The sequence below is a fragment of the Corapipo altera genome, unplaced genomic scaffold, assembly GCF_003945725.1.
Source record: "Corapipo altera isolate COAL_440 unplaced genomic scaffold, ASM394572v1 64, whole genome shotgun sequence".
NCBI classification, from domain to species: Eukaryota; Metazoa; Chordata; class Aves; order Passeriformes; family Pipridae; genus Corapipo; species Corapipo altera.
In genome coordinates, this window is record NW_020884893.1 from 11,074,645 (window position 1) to 11,090,267 (window position 15,623).

At 55.7% G+C, this 15,623-nt stretch overlaps 1 protein-coding gene across 1 annotated transcript; it reads left to right on the top strand.

Moving 5' to 3' along the window:
• Positions 1-1,638: 1,638 nt before the first annotated feature.
• On the top strand, positions 1,639-15,206 carry GDAP1L1 (ganglioside induced differentiation associated protein 1 like 1). Its single transcript, XM_027645999.1, has 6 exons — positions 1,639-2,065; positions 4,897-5,089; positions 8,429-8,602; positions 10,645-10,742; positions 10,865-10,979; positions 13,814-15,206. Exons 1-6 carry the CDS (start codon positions 1,886-1,888, stop codon positions 14,155-14,157), a joined length of 1,104 nt encoding a protein of 367 aa, XP_027501800.1. The 5' UTR covers positions 1,639-1,885; the 3' UTR covers positions 14,158-15,206.
• Positions 15,207-15,623: the final 417 nt, after the last annotated feature.

Here is a 15,623-nt window from a genome sequence, read left to right on the forward strand (position 1 = left end):
GGCTGTGGACAAGAATTGAGGATGATCTCAAGGTCACACAAGGTCAGGGCACCCCTAAAGGGGGCTGTCACCCCTCCTGTCCTTCAAGCCTTGCTCAGTTTAGCAAGCCAAAACTCACCTAAATAAATAAGCCCCTCCAGAGCTACCATGTACTCCCAAGACCAAGACAGATGCAGTGACCTGTCATTTTTTATTCCCCATGGTACAGCATTAATTCATCACAAAATATACCACTAGATGGGGCCTTCCAGACAGCAATTCAGGGAGAACCACTGCTCCCTGGTAAATCTGCTTTTTGCCTTTTCTAAATCCAAAGTGTCCCCTTCCAGTGAAAGGAGCCCCAAAAGATGCTTCTTGGGCAGAAAGGGGAGGGCAGGATGGTGCTGCATGGTGGGGCCAGATCTTCAAAGCTCAGTTTCCCATGAGTTTGCAGCCCAAAAGCAGAGGCCAAGCAAGAGCCTGGCCCTGTGGGTGTCCCTGAGGCCAGTGCAGGGTCTCTGGGGATGGGGATGGGGGATGGTTTGGGGGGCTGCTGCCTAGGGGGGAGAAGGTAGAGAGGAACCAGGGCAGAGCACAGCATCTTCCAGTCTCACTCCTCCCATCACCCTCCTGCACTCCCTCAGGAGCAGGACATCACAACTTCGGAGAAATCATTTTCACCTTCCAGTGCCCAGAAAACTGCTCCTTGCAGTATGTTCAGCTGGGTACCAGTTTGGCCCCACTCCCCTCAGTGCTCCTGGGTAAAATGTGCCTCAGTTTCCCCACTCGAACCAGCTCTTCCAAACCCTCCCCTGTTTCCAACCTCACCAGCTCCAGTGGTTTGCACTGAGAGCCCTTGCCCAGCCCTCAGACACAGGCTGGCTCCCTGGGCCTGCAGAGCCCTCTTCTCTTCCCCATCCTCTCCAGAACCTGCTCCTACAACCCCCATAACTGGGCTGACTTTGTCCTGCAGCACTGGCAACAGTTCCAAGTGTGGGAAATTATCTCCAGGCTTCCAGATTGCTGGAGATGGAGCATGACAAAGCCAAGTGTCATAAAGCACAGGTCCAGATGTCCAGGTCGCTGTGTCCAGAAAGGGATCAGCTGCCTGCCTACCTTTACCTGCAAACCTCTGGGTGATGCTCATAGGACTTGGAGAGCAGCAGTCCCAGAAGCCCCAGTGCTCTCCAAGTCTCCTGACTGGTTTGGAATTGCAACACACCTTGCTAATTCTGGAAGTGACCCCCAGCTGTGCCTACTTTGGCACAGGACAGCAGTCCAGTTTGGGCAGGCACCCCAGGGCTCCAGTACAGAGCAAGGGCTCCTGGGCTCTACCCCAGCACAGGCTGCATAACACCCGTTGGGCAGAAATTAATCCGTGTTCTCCAAAAATCACTGAATACATTTAAAGAGCCATTGCTGCTGCTTCTTCCCACGAAGGCTGCAAGGCAGGCAGGACACCTTCTAGGTGTTTTAAAGCTGGTATCCATCCCTGTGGCTATTTATTGAACATCCACCATATCTAAAGCGGTCCAAAAAAAAAAAATCTTAATCTCTGCTGAAAAAAATGTTCTTAAGGAGCCGCAGGGGTTGGAGCTGCCCCGGATTGCCGAGCTGGCGAGCAGGCGGGCAGCAGGAGCCTCGGCTGCTGACTCCTCTGTTGAAGCGATGCCTGCACGTTTCCGTGGGAGCCCCGCCACGAGCGGGGACGGGCTGCGAGTCCACCCCCAGCACCGCCGGCGCTGCCACCACCCCGTGCTGTGACCCCGGCACCCACCGCCCCGCGCTGCCCACCCCGGCCGGGCAGCGGGAGCTGCCCCGGGAGTGATGCTGCTGGAGGAGCCCATGTGATGCTGGGCTGGCGCCGCTCGCTCCTCGTCCCTCTCCCGCTCGCTCGCAGGCTGTCATGGCGACTCCCAACAATGTTACTCCCACCAACTGCAGCTGGTGGCCCATCTCGGCGCTGGAGAACAACGCGGGGAAATCCGCGGAGGGGGAGGAAAACCAGGACCCGACGGACCCCGCTCTCAAATCCCAGGACAGATTGGTTTTGTACCACTGGACCCAGTCCTTCAGCTCACAAAAGGTAACGAAAAACCATCGCTCGGGCGGGTTCCCGGGCGAGAATCACCTCCAGTCTCCAGGACATCCCCTTGCCTCGGGAGGATGGATGCGCTCGGGGAAGAGCGAGGGGCTCAGCCCCGGGGGCTGGCGAGGGCAGCAGCGTGTGGCCGGGCAGCTCTTTGTACCTTTTAACAGCATCTGCCTGGGGACAGGGATAGGGATGGGGATGGGGATGGGGATGAGGATAGGGGAGCTCGGTCAAATCCTGCCTTTGTTTTGGGATCACGGCTTGCACCGGGAGCCGCCTCGGCTTTGTGCTCGCTCGCAGCCCCACACTGGCGTGGCCGGGAGCGCAGACAAAGGCTGAGCCAGGCCCCGGGACCACCCTGCTGCTGCTGGGAGAGGGGAGAGGCAGCCCCGAGCCAGGCGCGCACCAGGGAGCGGATCCCGGACCCCCGCACGCAGCGATGATTCACCCCTGACACTGCAGCAGTGCCCTGGAAATTCTATTCCCGGGGTGCCCCAGCCAGAAATCCCGTTTTCCAGACAATAGTAAATGCTCATTTTGCAGCACGGCAGCTGTGTAGCAAACCCAACCTTCTCCCCAGCCCCAACCCCCCCAATAATTCCCATGCCATTGATATACCATACGGAGAATGGGCTATTCGGAGGGGTGGGGGAACAGCAAGTTCCCCGGTGCAAGGGCCTCCTCGAGCCCTTCAGCCCAGCGGGAAGGTGGGGGCAGAGGGGCCCGTTCCTGCGTGCGGGCACAAAGGAGGGAGGATGCCCGATGCAGCAGGGTGGGTGCACAGGGTCGCCGCCGGCAGCAGGGGACTGATGGGCTTCGGATCCGTGCTGGCGAGGGATGCTCGTGGTGCTCCCCACCCCACGCCGGGCTTGTTTTTTTTTTTTTGTCTTGCTCATTTGGCCGCCAGCGGCGGGGAGGCAGCGGCTGAGGCACTTCTCGTGCTGGGTTTCCTACATTCTGTGGGGCAGGGGATAGGCCTGGCAGGGCAAAGGGCAGGGCAGGGGACAGGGCAGGGGACACCTAAAGCCACCACACCTGCTGGCACCTGGTCTCAGGCACCGTGTCAGGCTTTCCTTTTGAGGTCACTTGCAAGGAAAAAGCACTTGCTGTAAGGAGGAGGGGCACAAGCTGGTCTGATGGACATCACAGGGTGGGGAGCAGCGGGGCCTCTACAGGACCCCCATGCACAGGGGGTTTGCTTGGAGTCAGCTACAGGCAAAGCTTCCCCTGCTCTGCCCCGGGAGCTGCTCAGAACCACCCTCTGTGAGCACAGGGCTGTTTGTGGGAGCGACTCTGAGCCCCACCAGGACCTGGCCTTGTCTGCAAAGGGATTTTTGGAGTTTTACACAAGATGCCAGCCATATCCCAGTGCTGTGGGAACTAAGAATGTATCATCATCACCCCTGTCTTGCCTTAAGGCTCTGGGGTACCCTGGGAGCCTGTGCTGCCTCATGCCCAGCAGCTGCCTCCTGCCAGGCCTTCAGCCTCAGCTCCTGATAGAAGAACAGGGAAACACAGGGAGCTTGGGGCTGGATACCCCAGATGGTCCTGGCCAAGGTTTGTTTATCAGCCGGGAGGAAAAGGCCAAGTTGCAGCTGAGGGACTCAGACTCTCTCTTGTTTGACTTTAAAAGAAAAAATTAACTTGCCAGCCCTGTGAATAATTAATGACTAATTCCCCAGGAACTCTGAAGTACTCATAGAAATGCTTATATATGTTAAGTTGTATTTTTAGCCGCTGCTAGTTGGATGAAAACAAGCGCTTTTCTCTCATTCAGTGTTTCTGTAAATTGTGGCTTTCTCACATCCCCCGAGGGCTTTTTTTTTTGTGTGTTTGACATACTTAGTTCATAATGGTCAGGTTTTATAACCCAGAAGCCTAAAATGCCATCCCTGAGTACATATTCAACACCATGTCACACACAAAACAAAGCAGCAGGATCAGCCCTGAGGGCCAGCAATTGGGATGGGGATGGTGTCCTACATCCAGCCCCACTCCTGCCTCATCCTACCCTTCCCCAAGGCTGGACTCAGCTTTCCCACCCATGAGACAGGTGGGTGCCTCCCCAGCAGTGCTGCTGGCTGGCCCTGGGCTGGAGGAGGGCAGTGGCAGGGGAAGGGGGAGGCAGTGGGTTTGGCACAAGAGCTGCAAAGACTGTGGGTAAAGCCCTCAGGCTGGAAGCAGCATGGAGGAGGGGAGGAGGAGGCATGCTCCTGGGGCAACAGGGGCTGCTTGAAATTCCCCACAAAACGGAGCCTTCTCCCTGCTCAAAATGTGCTGCCAAAGCCAGAGTCCACTCCTGAGAGTGGGACACACCTGAGTCAGCATCCAGGTCTCCTTCAGCCAGGCAGCAGGACCCACCGGGTGCAAGTGTGAGGCACAGCACTGCTGCAGCCTCTGCTCCCTACTCTTCCTCCTCCTTTTCTTCCTCAGGTATGTGCTGGGATCCACAGCAGCATCACTCATTCTTCCCATCTCGGAGGGACTGGCTCTCAGTCCTCTATCCCTCCAGCCCCTCTGCCTGCCACACAGTCCACCAGCCACAGAGGGAGAATGGTCCATGATCCTGAAAAGATAGGAGGGGGTTGGGTATCCCCTCCTTGCTGGGAAAGCAAATCTTTTCTTGGCTGCCTGGATTTTGCAGCTGTCCCATGCCAACAGCTGCTTGGCTCCCTGCAGGAGAAGCACATATCCTGGCACATCGTTGTGCTTAAGCTGCAGGGGAGGGTCTGGGGGTGGCATGGGGTGGTGGTGGGGCACTGAGGGCACTGGGGAGCAGCTCAGAGTGTGGGGCTGAGCCCTTTCTCCCCGGCCTCTCGCCCCAGGTGCGGCTGGTCATCGCAGAGAAGGGGCTGCCCTGCGAGGAGCGGGATGTCAGCATGCCCCTGATGGAGCACAAGGAGCCCTGGTTCATGCGGCTCAACCTGGGGGAGGAGGTGCCCGTCATCATCCACAGGGACAACATCATCAGCGACTACAACCAGATCATCGACTACATGGAGAAGAACTTCACGGGAGGTAAGGGAGGGCTGGGCTGTGTCTCAGAGGAAACTCAGGTCTAGCCCAGATGCTGTTTGCCAAACACACCCACTTCTTACTTCAAAGTTTCACCTTCGCCCCAGAAGAGCAGCAAGACACCATCTCTCCACAAGCTTCTTTGTTTTCCCGTGAAATTGAAGATTTTCCAGCAGAAATCCCCAAATGTCCCGTGCAATGCTGCAAGAGAGTTCTGAGGGGTGCACAGCTGGGTCCCCCTTTTTCTGCCTTGGAAGCCACGCTCCCACACCAGACCATTTCCATCAGTTCCCATGGTGCGTGGTGGCGTCTCACCAGAGCCAGTGCTGGGGCATGGCCCATGGGAACATTTCTGGCTTTGGCCACCTTTGTACTTTGGGCTTTGGCAGTTGTATAAAAGTGGCCATAAGAGGCCCTGCTGGGGCTTAAACGAGGTGCTGCTGCCCCTCTCCCCTTCCTCAAAGATCTCTGGGCTCACTGGCCCTGGGCAGGGGACCCTGCTGTCCCTGGTGCTGCTGTGCCTCAGAGAAAACGGCCTCTTTAAAAACGCAGCCAGCGGTGCTGGGGAACCATGGGAGGATGATGTGACACAAAGCCAGAGGAAGGGGACAGCCGGGAGAGGGAAGCTCTTATTCCCCCTGGAGCAGGGCTGCAGGCAGCGGCCGGCTGAGTGCAGCTCCTCGGGGTGCTGAGACAGCACTCACAGTCGGTTGTTTGCTCAGCTGCTGTGGCGAGCAGCCTCTCCCTGGCATCTTGCACCCCTTTGCTCTCCTTTCCCCAAACCTGGGGGCTGGCGGGCTGGGACACCCACCAGGGAGGCTTCAAAGCTGAGCAGGGAGCTCAGGCTGTGCCATCACGACGTTCGCCCCAGCATCCATCCCCCCTGCAACAGAGACATCAAAAACATCTCAAAATAGCTCCCGAAGCAAGGGCGCCTTGCCAGCTCAGCTGCTGTCCTCTCCCGGCCCCGCCACCGTGCTGCTGCTCAGGGGAGGCACGGAGCTCCCTCAGCAGTGGGGCAGCAGGGGTGGGCTCTGTCAGGAGCATCCCACACCAGCAGCAGGTCCGAGGGAATGGAAGCTGCCTTCCCGGCCGGCAGCAGTCCCGGCACTGAGGAGCATCAGGGAGTGTGGATCCACAGGGCTGCGGTCCCCACACAGCTTCACCTGGTCTCTGCAAAGGGCAGGTGGTCCGACATATGTGACAACAGGCTGTCCCCAGCAGGAGGGGGACACAGAGCTGCCCGAGCACTGGAAACTCCTGACGTTGAGATTTTCCAGCCAGGTGCAGTTTCTTACCTTTTTGCTGAGAAATGGAGAGGGAAAATCTCCAGGGAAGAGGGCCCAGAGCATCACTCCCTGCTCCATGCTCTGCTCCGAACGTTGCCCAGCAATGCAGCTGGCAAAAGCACTATCAGGATGCCGTGGCATTAGTCCGAGGGGGAATCACCCACCTTGCAGAAACATGTAGAGCTTGAAAAGGCCTTTACAAGGTGTATTTTCTGAGGTATGTTTTCCCCTGGGCTGGGAGCATGATCTTTTCAGCTGCTCACACACACACTGAGAGTCAGCTATCAGTAAAGGGTGGTGTGATGAGAAATTGTTTCCTTTCCCCAGAATAGCAGTGAATAGTGCCAATAAGCCACCTTTGAGGGTGCTTCTCACTTGGGCATTGCCCAGCAGTGCCCAGAAACCACCAAAAAGTAGACCAGGATAATACTCCCCCTGGGCAAGGGTCCCCTCCAAGGGCTGCTCCCACTTGCATGGCCCATCACTCTCTGGTTGTACGTATGCAACAGCAACCCATACATGCAGGCCTGCCATGACATGCAAAGGCAAGTCAAGCACCATCCCACTGGAAAACCTCCCTGGGACACGCTGAAGGACACAGGCCAGCAGCCAGCACGCCACAATTTCATTGTGGTCACTCCGTCTTCCTGCCAGATGGGGCAGCCACTGTGGATGTGCTGCTTTCCAGCCTCTGCCCTGGCCCTTCGGTGCTGGCCAGGAGCCCTATGGAAGGAGCACGCAGGCTGTAGGTCAGTTATTATTATTTCATTCATCCAGTGGCTTTTTTCGGATGGAAAATCCCTACTTGGAGAGCTGGAGCCCAGGCAGCGCAGGCAGCAGGGAGGAGCTCCCAAAACCTCCCCTCGCTCAGGGGACAGGGACACTGATGCCCGACGGTGGGAACAACTCCATGGAGCCTTGGAGCTGAGACAGTCCAGATCAGAGCTATGAGGAGGTTTGCCATGCAGGAGCTGCCAAAATTTCCCTGGCTCCCATCCATCAACGGACACCAGCGGGCACGAGGACAGCAAGGCGAGATGTGCATCCCTGCCAGGAGGGCATTGCTGTGCCCCCTGGCAGCAGGGCTGGGCAGAGCAGAGCTTTCACTTCAGGCCCTGAAATAAGGGGCTGCATTGGCCACACCTGCCAAAGTCCTTCTGCCAATGTGCCCTGGCTCAGATGGAGACACCGGCACGTGGATGGCATGTGGGCAACAGATTCACTGAGTCCTGGTGGCAGACTTACCACCTGTGAACTGCTCTCTGCAAACACCATAAACATTTATGGTCCCATTAAGAAATGGACCTGGTGTTCGTGGGGGAGACAAGAGCAGCACATTGCTTCCTGTGGTGTCATCTGCCGTGTATTTTGAGCTGAAAGTGTAATAAAAAGGGCACGATGCAAACTTCCATCTGTGAGAAGTGACTGAAACCCAACAAGGCAGGGAGAAGCAGAGCTGTGTGGGGTAAGGGATGCTCCTGCTGCTGAGAGGGTAAGGGATGCTCCTGCTGCTGAGACACTGGCTGAGCATGGAGGGAAAAACCACTGGGCTCCTTTGGTCACCCTGATTGCCCATTTTGGGATTTACAAGGAAGCCCAAGAGAATGAGGTACCTCGTTGCCACTGATGTAAAGAGAATGTAACTCAGGAGATCCCAAACTCAAACCCCTGTCTTTTAGCTCTTTTGTGCAGAACATGAAGATTTTGCTCCTGTTCTAAGAGATGTGAAACCACAGTGTACAGATTCAGGGGCTGCAGAGACCCTCGGGGACATGGGGGCTGTGGGGCTGGGCAATGGCATCTGTACACTTCCCTGTGGTCCCGTGGGTTTGCCCATCTCTGGGCATGGGCTGGATGTGCTCCTGGACGGGATGGGCAGTGGGGAGAGGGAGGAGTGAAGATACGGATTTGAGTGGATGCACCACTTCAGCCAGCCCTGCTGGGGGTATCTCAGGCAGGACTTCACACCGGTGTCCAGCGCAGGCTAATGAGCCACTAACGAGAGCCTGAGCACCCCCAGGTGCCACTAACAGCTTTCCCTTTGTCCTGGCAGAGAACGTCACGCAGCTGATCCCGGAGCCGGGCAGCCTGCTGCACTCCCGCGTGCTGCAGTACCGGGAGCTGCTGGACTCGCTCCCCATGGATGCCTACACCCACGGCTGCATCCTGCACCCCGAGCTCACCACCGACTCCATGATCCCAAAGTACGCCACCACTGAGATCCGCAGTAAGTCGCCTTTCCAGCAGGGCTGCCCAGGGCTCCCAAGCTCCCTTCGGCTGGGATTGGTTCCACAGCCCAGCCAGACACCCTGAGCCTGCTCACCGCCCCTTTCCACCAATGCAGGCAGGGACAGAGCTGGGAAGTGGCAAAGCTCAGCTCATCTGAGAGCAGCAGGCATTCTGTAGAGGCTTCCTGACTCAGGGGGTGTGGGGGCTCCCATGGGCCATGCATACTTCTCCCCAGCTCTTTTTGGGGCACAGGAATTAGTCCCTCCCTCTCCTCCCAGAGCTCTGAGGGCAAAGGCAGGAGAGCACAGCCAGGCTGAGCTGCAGGCAGTGGATGAATCGGCATAAGTGTGTGTACCTGACCTTCAAGTGCTCATGAAACATTGACGATGCTTAATATAACTCCACAGCAAGGATTGCTCCTGGAGAGAGTTCCTGGCCAGAAAAACGACCTTGTCAGGAGGGTATTGGTATGTCCCACATCTCTCCCTTCCTTTAGGCTCCAGCTCCAAGCAGCACCCATAGAAAACACCATTCCCATCCACATCCCTTGAGCTACCTGGGTCCCAGATAGTTCCATAAGGTGGGATGTACTCATGCACAAAGAGAAATAGGCAGTTCCTGAGGTGTCGCTCGTGGTCTGCCCTGCCTCCGCTGGCACCTGTCACAGACAGCTCTCCACATGTCACCAAGTGTCACCTTCACCCCCAGACCTTGGGCAGATGCAGAGCAGAGCTTGTCCCCTCCCCAGAGAGCACTGCTGTGATGGCTTCAGCCCCTTTCTGCCTCACATCACATCCCCAGCACTCTGCTGAGATCCCTAAACACGTCTCCTTGTCCAAACCTCCCTCACTGGTGGCATTTTTCCCGAGCCAACAGAGGGGCTATGAGCAGGTCCGTGGGCCCATGGTGCCCTTCCTCCCCAGCACATCTCCTGCACCCAGGTGATGACTCAGCTGCTCTGTTGCAGTGGGTGCTGAGGAAAGTCTATGTAGTTGTGTCCCAGGGAGAGGGTGAACCGAGGGCCAGGCACTCCCAAGGGGAACGGTGGAACAGAACCAAAATGATATCCAGGTTTCCATCTGAGTTGCAGCCCCAGGAGAGCTGGTTGGCAGCCTTAGCAAGCTTGAAGGCTTGTGGCATAAAACAGGGAGTTTCACCATTTTATGGCAGCATAGAGCCTGCTGCTGGCTGCCTCCCCAGCCCACCCTGGCACGTCCTGCACCCTCACATCGGCACAGCCAAGCCCTCGTTGGAGGGAACGAGGAGGGAGAGACAGATGGTCCCTGGCAGGAAGACATTAGCCCAGCTTCGGGTAATTTATGTTGTCTCTAAGGTGTTACTCTGCCTCTCATATTCCTTTCTCCCTTTGCTCCTTTCCCTCTGTTAGCTCCCTCACAAAAAGCCCTTCCCATCCTCCCCAGAGCCAGGGAGGGAGGAGGGTGAGTGTCTCTCCTGTGCTCCTGATGGGCTCCTCACCATGGAATTGCATCCCTGGACACTGAGGCAGGGCAGGACAGCTTCACTGAGGAGGGAACATCCCCTCCTGTGCCACTGCCTGCTGCACTGCTCTGAATGCACACCCACATGTGGGCAGCCAGCTCCAACATCCCAAAGGATCAACCACCCAAGTTATGGAGAAGATCAGGGATGTTGTCAAAACAGTAAAGCCACAGATAGATCTTCCAGTAGGTCTCATAGGAATTCAGCAGAGGAAATGAAGAGCTGAAACCTGCAGAGCTGGGACTCCCCAAGGCCAGGGAGGGGGACCTGCTGTGCCCTGCAGCCAGCACTGCCCTCTGAGTGGATGGCAGGGCTGACAGAGCCACACGCCCTCAGACACTGTGCAGTGCCCCAGCCACCACCTGTATGGCAGCGTGGCAGAAGCAAGCCATGAATTTGTCCCAGTTTGGCTCTCTGGGGTGTTTTTCTTGGTGGTAAAACAATATTCGAATGCAGGACAAGGTGCTTTGCTATCAGATACAAGGTCACCCCGAACCATGCCAAACACAGCCCCCAGCCCCTCTGTCTGTCTCCCCCCAGGACATTTAGCCAATGCCAGCACAGATCTGATGAAGCTGGATCACGAAGAGGAGCCACAGCTCTCTGAGCCCTACCTCTCCAAGCAGAAGAAGCTCATGGTGAGTGGGTTAAAGCCACACAGCTGGTGGGGGGTACATGACCCACGGACCTGCCGTGGGTAACAGGTGCCTTTTGTCCCTGCATCCATCCACTCCCCATCCTAACCCTGCTCTCCACCCAGGCCAAGATCCTGGAGCACGACAATGTGAACTACTTGAAGAAGATCCTGGGAGAACTGGGGATGGTGCTAGACCAGATTGAGGCCGAGCTGGAGAAGAGGAAACTGGAGTACCAAGGTAGGCACTGGGCTGTATTTATGGGGTGTTTTTTGAGGTGCAACACCAGGAACAGCTAACAGCTTTGTGCCTGATGAACATCCCCCATGGGGAACCACTGGTGGGTCTGGGGCTGCCTCTGGTCTCTTCTGGTTTTGGGTGCACTGATGTCATTGCAGCCATTCAACTTAACATGCTTACTAAACTTACTAATCTCTGGCAAACCACCCCTGCACCCCTTGCCACATGGGATAGCAGGACCCCTGTTCTCACATGGTCTGTGGGAGCCCTGAAGTCATTCCAGGGTGGTTTCAGGCCCCCTCTGCCCCAAGGAGGTGCTGAGAGTGACTGATGCTCTGCCTGGTTTAGGAAGCAGCAGGCTGGCCCCAGGCACTTGCACCAGGAGGAGCACAGGATGCTGAAAGTGCAGGGCTGGGGACATGAGCTGCAGCCGAGCCCCCTCTGGCCACAGAGCTGTTGCACATCCCACATGGAACACGAGCAGGGAAACCAAGGGAGCTGAGGGGTCCTGGAGCAGTGGGAGCCTTTATGGAACCTTCGTCACACACCAGCGGGGGGGAGAGAGCGACACCAGCCATCCCTGACATCAAACACACGGTGCTGGCACCTGCCGAGAGTCACCCCAGTGCCCTGGCAGTCAGGGGTGCCTGGGCACAGCTGGGCAGAGCTTGTCCCGGGATGACATTGTCCTCCTCCTGTCCCCGCTGCTGGCAGGGCTCAATACCCCTGCCCTGAGTGGGCTGGCAGCTGTCAGATCAGAGCAGAGCCCAGCCACAGTTAATCAGGGGCTGCCCCTGCCCTCGGGGACAGCCTGGGCCGTGGGGAGCCGTGCGTCACACTCAGGGCTGCACTGAAGGGTCCTCAGAGGTGCCCAGGCCAGGCCCTACAGGGCACGGGAGCTGAGGATTTGCCAAGAGCCCTGATGTGTTCACAGCAGCCCCCTGTGTTGCCTTAATTTCCTCCAACACCCTCATTAACTGATCCAAGGGCTGGGACAGCTCAGCAGAACTCAGCCTGGCGAGGTGCCCTCAGAGGACATCCCAGGTGCCCGGAGCAGAGGGGTGGCTGCTGCTGCTGCTGCTCTGCCAGCACCCGGGTGCTCCGCTGCCTTCCATCCTTGTGTGCTCCTCCTGCCCTCTGCTCTGGGCCCCAGAAGCCCCGCTGTGCCCAGGGCCAGGTCAGGATCTCAGCAGTGGGCACAAGCACCAGCCCTTTGGCAACGCCCCAGGATCTGCAGTGCAGCAGCTCTCCTCCCACGCAGCCCAGGCTGTCGGCGATGCAGGCAGGGCAGGGCAGGCAGTAGTGGGGTGGGAGATGCTGCAGGAGCACTGGGAGACCCCTGCCACGGGTACCCCGTTCAGCTGGCACAGGCTGATCTAAGCTGGGGCTGCTGTGGATGCAAAGGGGATGAGTTGCTTTTGCCTGTGCTTCTGCCCCACCTTGGTGCTGGGAAGGGCTGCGAGGGGCTGGGGCATCCCACAGCCGGGTCCAGACCTCAGCAGCAGAGCCAGGAGGGACAGGGGTGGATCTTTCCCGAGGTCACCATCCTCACACGTGCTTTCTCTGCAGCAGTGTCTGGGAGTCAGGCAGCCACCTCAGCCCCGCTCCCCTCACCTCTGAGCTGCAGCACCCACGAGGTCCCTCCGCACCATAGAAGCTCTGGCTACAGCACCCCCACAATTCATTAGTCACCAAAAACATTTATTGACTAATTAGGCACAGGCAATCTGTCCACTCGGGCAGTGCCTCCAGCAGGATTAGGCAGGCTGCCAAGCAGCTACAAATGAGGGCTGCTAATTACCAGTAATTGCCCTGGCCTGGTCCTGCAGGCAACCCTGAAGCACCAGTGCCTGCACTGGGGTGCAATACAGGGGCCTTTCTCCCCTTTTGTGATACAATAGCCACAGGACAGTGGAAGAGCCCCAGAATTAAGGATTTGGAGCAAAGCTGGGGGCTGAGGCTGGATGGGAGCAAGTTTTTTGCCCCTTCTGCTGTTTTTCCTTACCTGCACCTCCCTCAGTTCCATCCTAGCCCTGCTCCTCAGTATTGAAAGGGCACTGAAGGAGTGCTTAACAATCCTGGCCTGAGACTGCTTTTTCCAGCAGTTTGGTTTATTTCTAGATGTCTCTCTGGTGAGGTTATTTCCAGTGTCACCCATTATCAGCAGCTGTCAACCCCTTGGTGTCTTTCTTCATGCCCCACATTCACATCCAGCTCTGCTTCCCCAAAAGCCTGGCTTTTGGCACAGATATGCTGCCAGTTTTGGTGTCCTGAAGCAGGATCCCTAGTGCAGGAGAGAGAACAAAGGCAGAACCCCCCCAACAGCACACAGGGATAGCAGCCAGGCCAGCCAGCAAATGGTTTTGATTCCTGAGGATTTCTTGCATCCCTAAAATAGGACAAGTTGACGTGACAATCCTGAAACAGCTCCTGGTGCAGCCAAGGGCAAACACTGCTGCTCTCCCCCAGCACCAGCACAGCAGAAGGGGTCACTGCATCTTCCAGGGCTCTTTTCCAGGGACCTTCTGGGTACAAGAGAATGTCATTTCCTGCTGCTCTTGACTTGGGGGAGAGGCAGCAGAGCCATTTTGCAGATAATTGTATATTCACTTGAGCTATAAATTATCATCTCATATTCCCAGCTTTACAACCCCACATACCCTCTATCCCATGGCCTGGTAGATGGGGTCTGATCTCTTAGCCCATCAAAGAGCTGGGATAAAACATCCCAGAATGAAAACAAATGCTCCTGCCTCCATGGACCTTTTGAGCAAGGCTTCAGGTGCCCACCCAAAGGATCCTCACCTTACCTGCTCTGTCTCTTCTTTCTCCAGGGCAGAAGTGTGAACTTTGGCTCTGCGGATGCGTCTTTACTTTGGCTGATGTCTTGTTAGGAGCCACCCTGCACCGCCTCAAGTTTCTGGGACTCTCTAAGAAATACTGGGAAGATGGCAGCAGACCTAACCTACAGTCCTTCTTCGACAGGATACAGAAACGCTTCGCCTTCAGGAAAGTTTTGGGAGACATACACACCACGCTCCTCTCTGCAGTGGTACCCAACGCCTTCAGGCTGGTCAAGCGGAAACCCCCCTCCTTCCTTGGAGCCTCCTTCCTCATGGGATCTCTGGGGGGAATGGGATATTTTGCTTATTGGTACTTAAAGAAAAAATACATCTAGTGCTGACTGCTTGGTGTTTAGTTTGGTGTCTCTGTGCTGTGTGAAATTATGATGAAGCCTCAGTAACTGTAATGAAATTTGAAGCAAGGTAATGAATAATTATATTGTTTAATGTAACATTCCATAGTCTAGAAGTAGAAACCTGTATTCAAGGAAATAAGACAACAACAACAACAACAACAACAAAAAAGTGTCAACTTGTAAATGCCTTTTTTAGGTTTAAGTGTTCAACTCCAGTGAGAGGCTCAGGGGTTCACGTGCCCACTGGGAAGCAACGCCGCCTCCAGCACCAGCTGGCTCCAGTGGGAGAGACAGGAATCCCAGGAAGCTTCCCAACACCCAAGTTGACTAATGGGACTTGGATACTTGGTCCTCTACATTTGTGTTTCCAAATTGTTCACCGGCCACATTTCACACATGCAGGTAGTGGGGACTTTCTTCTTCTAGAAGGCGTCGTGTTGTGCTCAGAGGCTTTCCTGGGAGCAGGGTGCAGTAGCTGGTCACAGTCAAGGTGGATTTCCATTCTTCAAGTATCCATTTTTTAAATTATTTTCATTGAAAGGAATATTTTTTATTGAGCTGCTCTTAGAATGTATCCACTTTCTACGTCTGGTTTCGGTGGGATTTTTTTTTAAGGAATTTAATGTCTGTCTTTAACTGCTGCACTTTTTTCTTGAGATAAATCATTTTGACTTCCATCCCGAATTTTGGCACACCAAGGAGTTTATTGGTTTAAGCCTTTTGGCTCCGTCTCTTGAGTTTTCCTTCACGGATTTGCAAAGCATCTTTCACCGACTGAGCATATGTGGACTCTGAAAAAGTACAACCATTTTCAGAACTTTTCAGCACTTTCCTGAAGGCGCTTTGGCTTTCTTCCATCCGGGGCTCCTTTCTGTCATCCCCTCGCTGTGTGTTTTCTTAGGGACACTTTGCACAGAATCACATTGATGACTTTCTTGTGCCTTTTGCATGCTGGAAAGAATAACGGGCCTCACTGCTACTCGTGCTTTGGAAACTGAGATCCTCAATAAACCATATGGGAGGAGTAACGGCCTCGCATCTCTGAATGTGTTCCACATCCTCCTTGTCCCAGTGCAAGGTGTGCCCAAGGGCAGCAGGGTGTGCAGGTGGTCAGTCCTTTGGCTCATGTACTGCACTGGTATAAAACTCACATGGAAACAGTATGTATTCCTCTTCCAAAGCACTCATTTCTGTAAGCACTCAGCCTGCTAGGATCTCCTCTGGCTGGCTTTCCGGGCACTCCAGTGATCTCTAGCGAACCATGCTGCATCTCCAGGCTTGGGAAACGTATGCCAAGTGTGGCTGAAATAATAGGAATTGCTTTTTCTCCAACTCAAAAGTTATCTTTATGTATTTGAAAGCAGCAAGCTTTCCCAGGAGATTTTAATACAACACAGCAGCCACAGAACTGGGAATATTTGGCAGGAATTACAAGGAATGAGCAC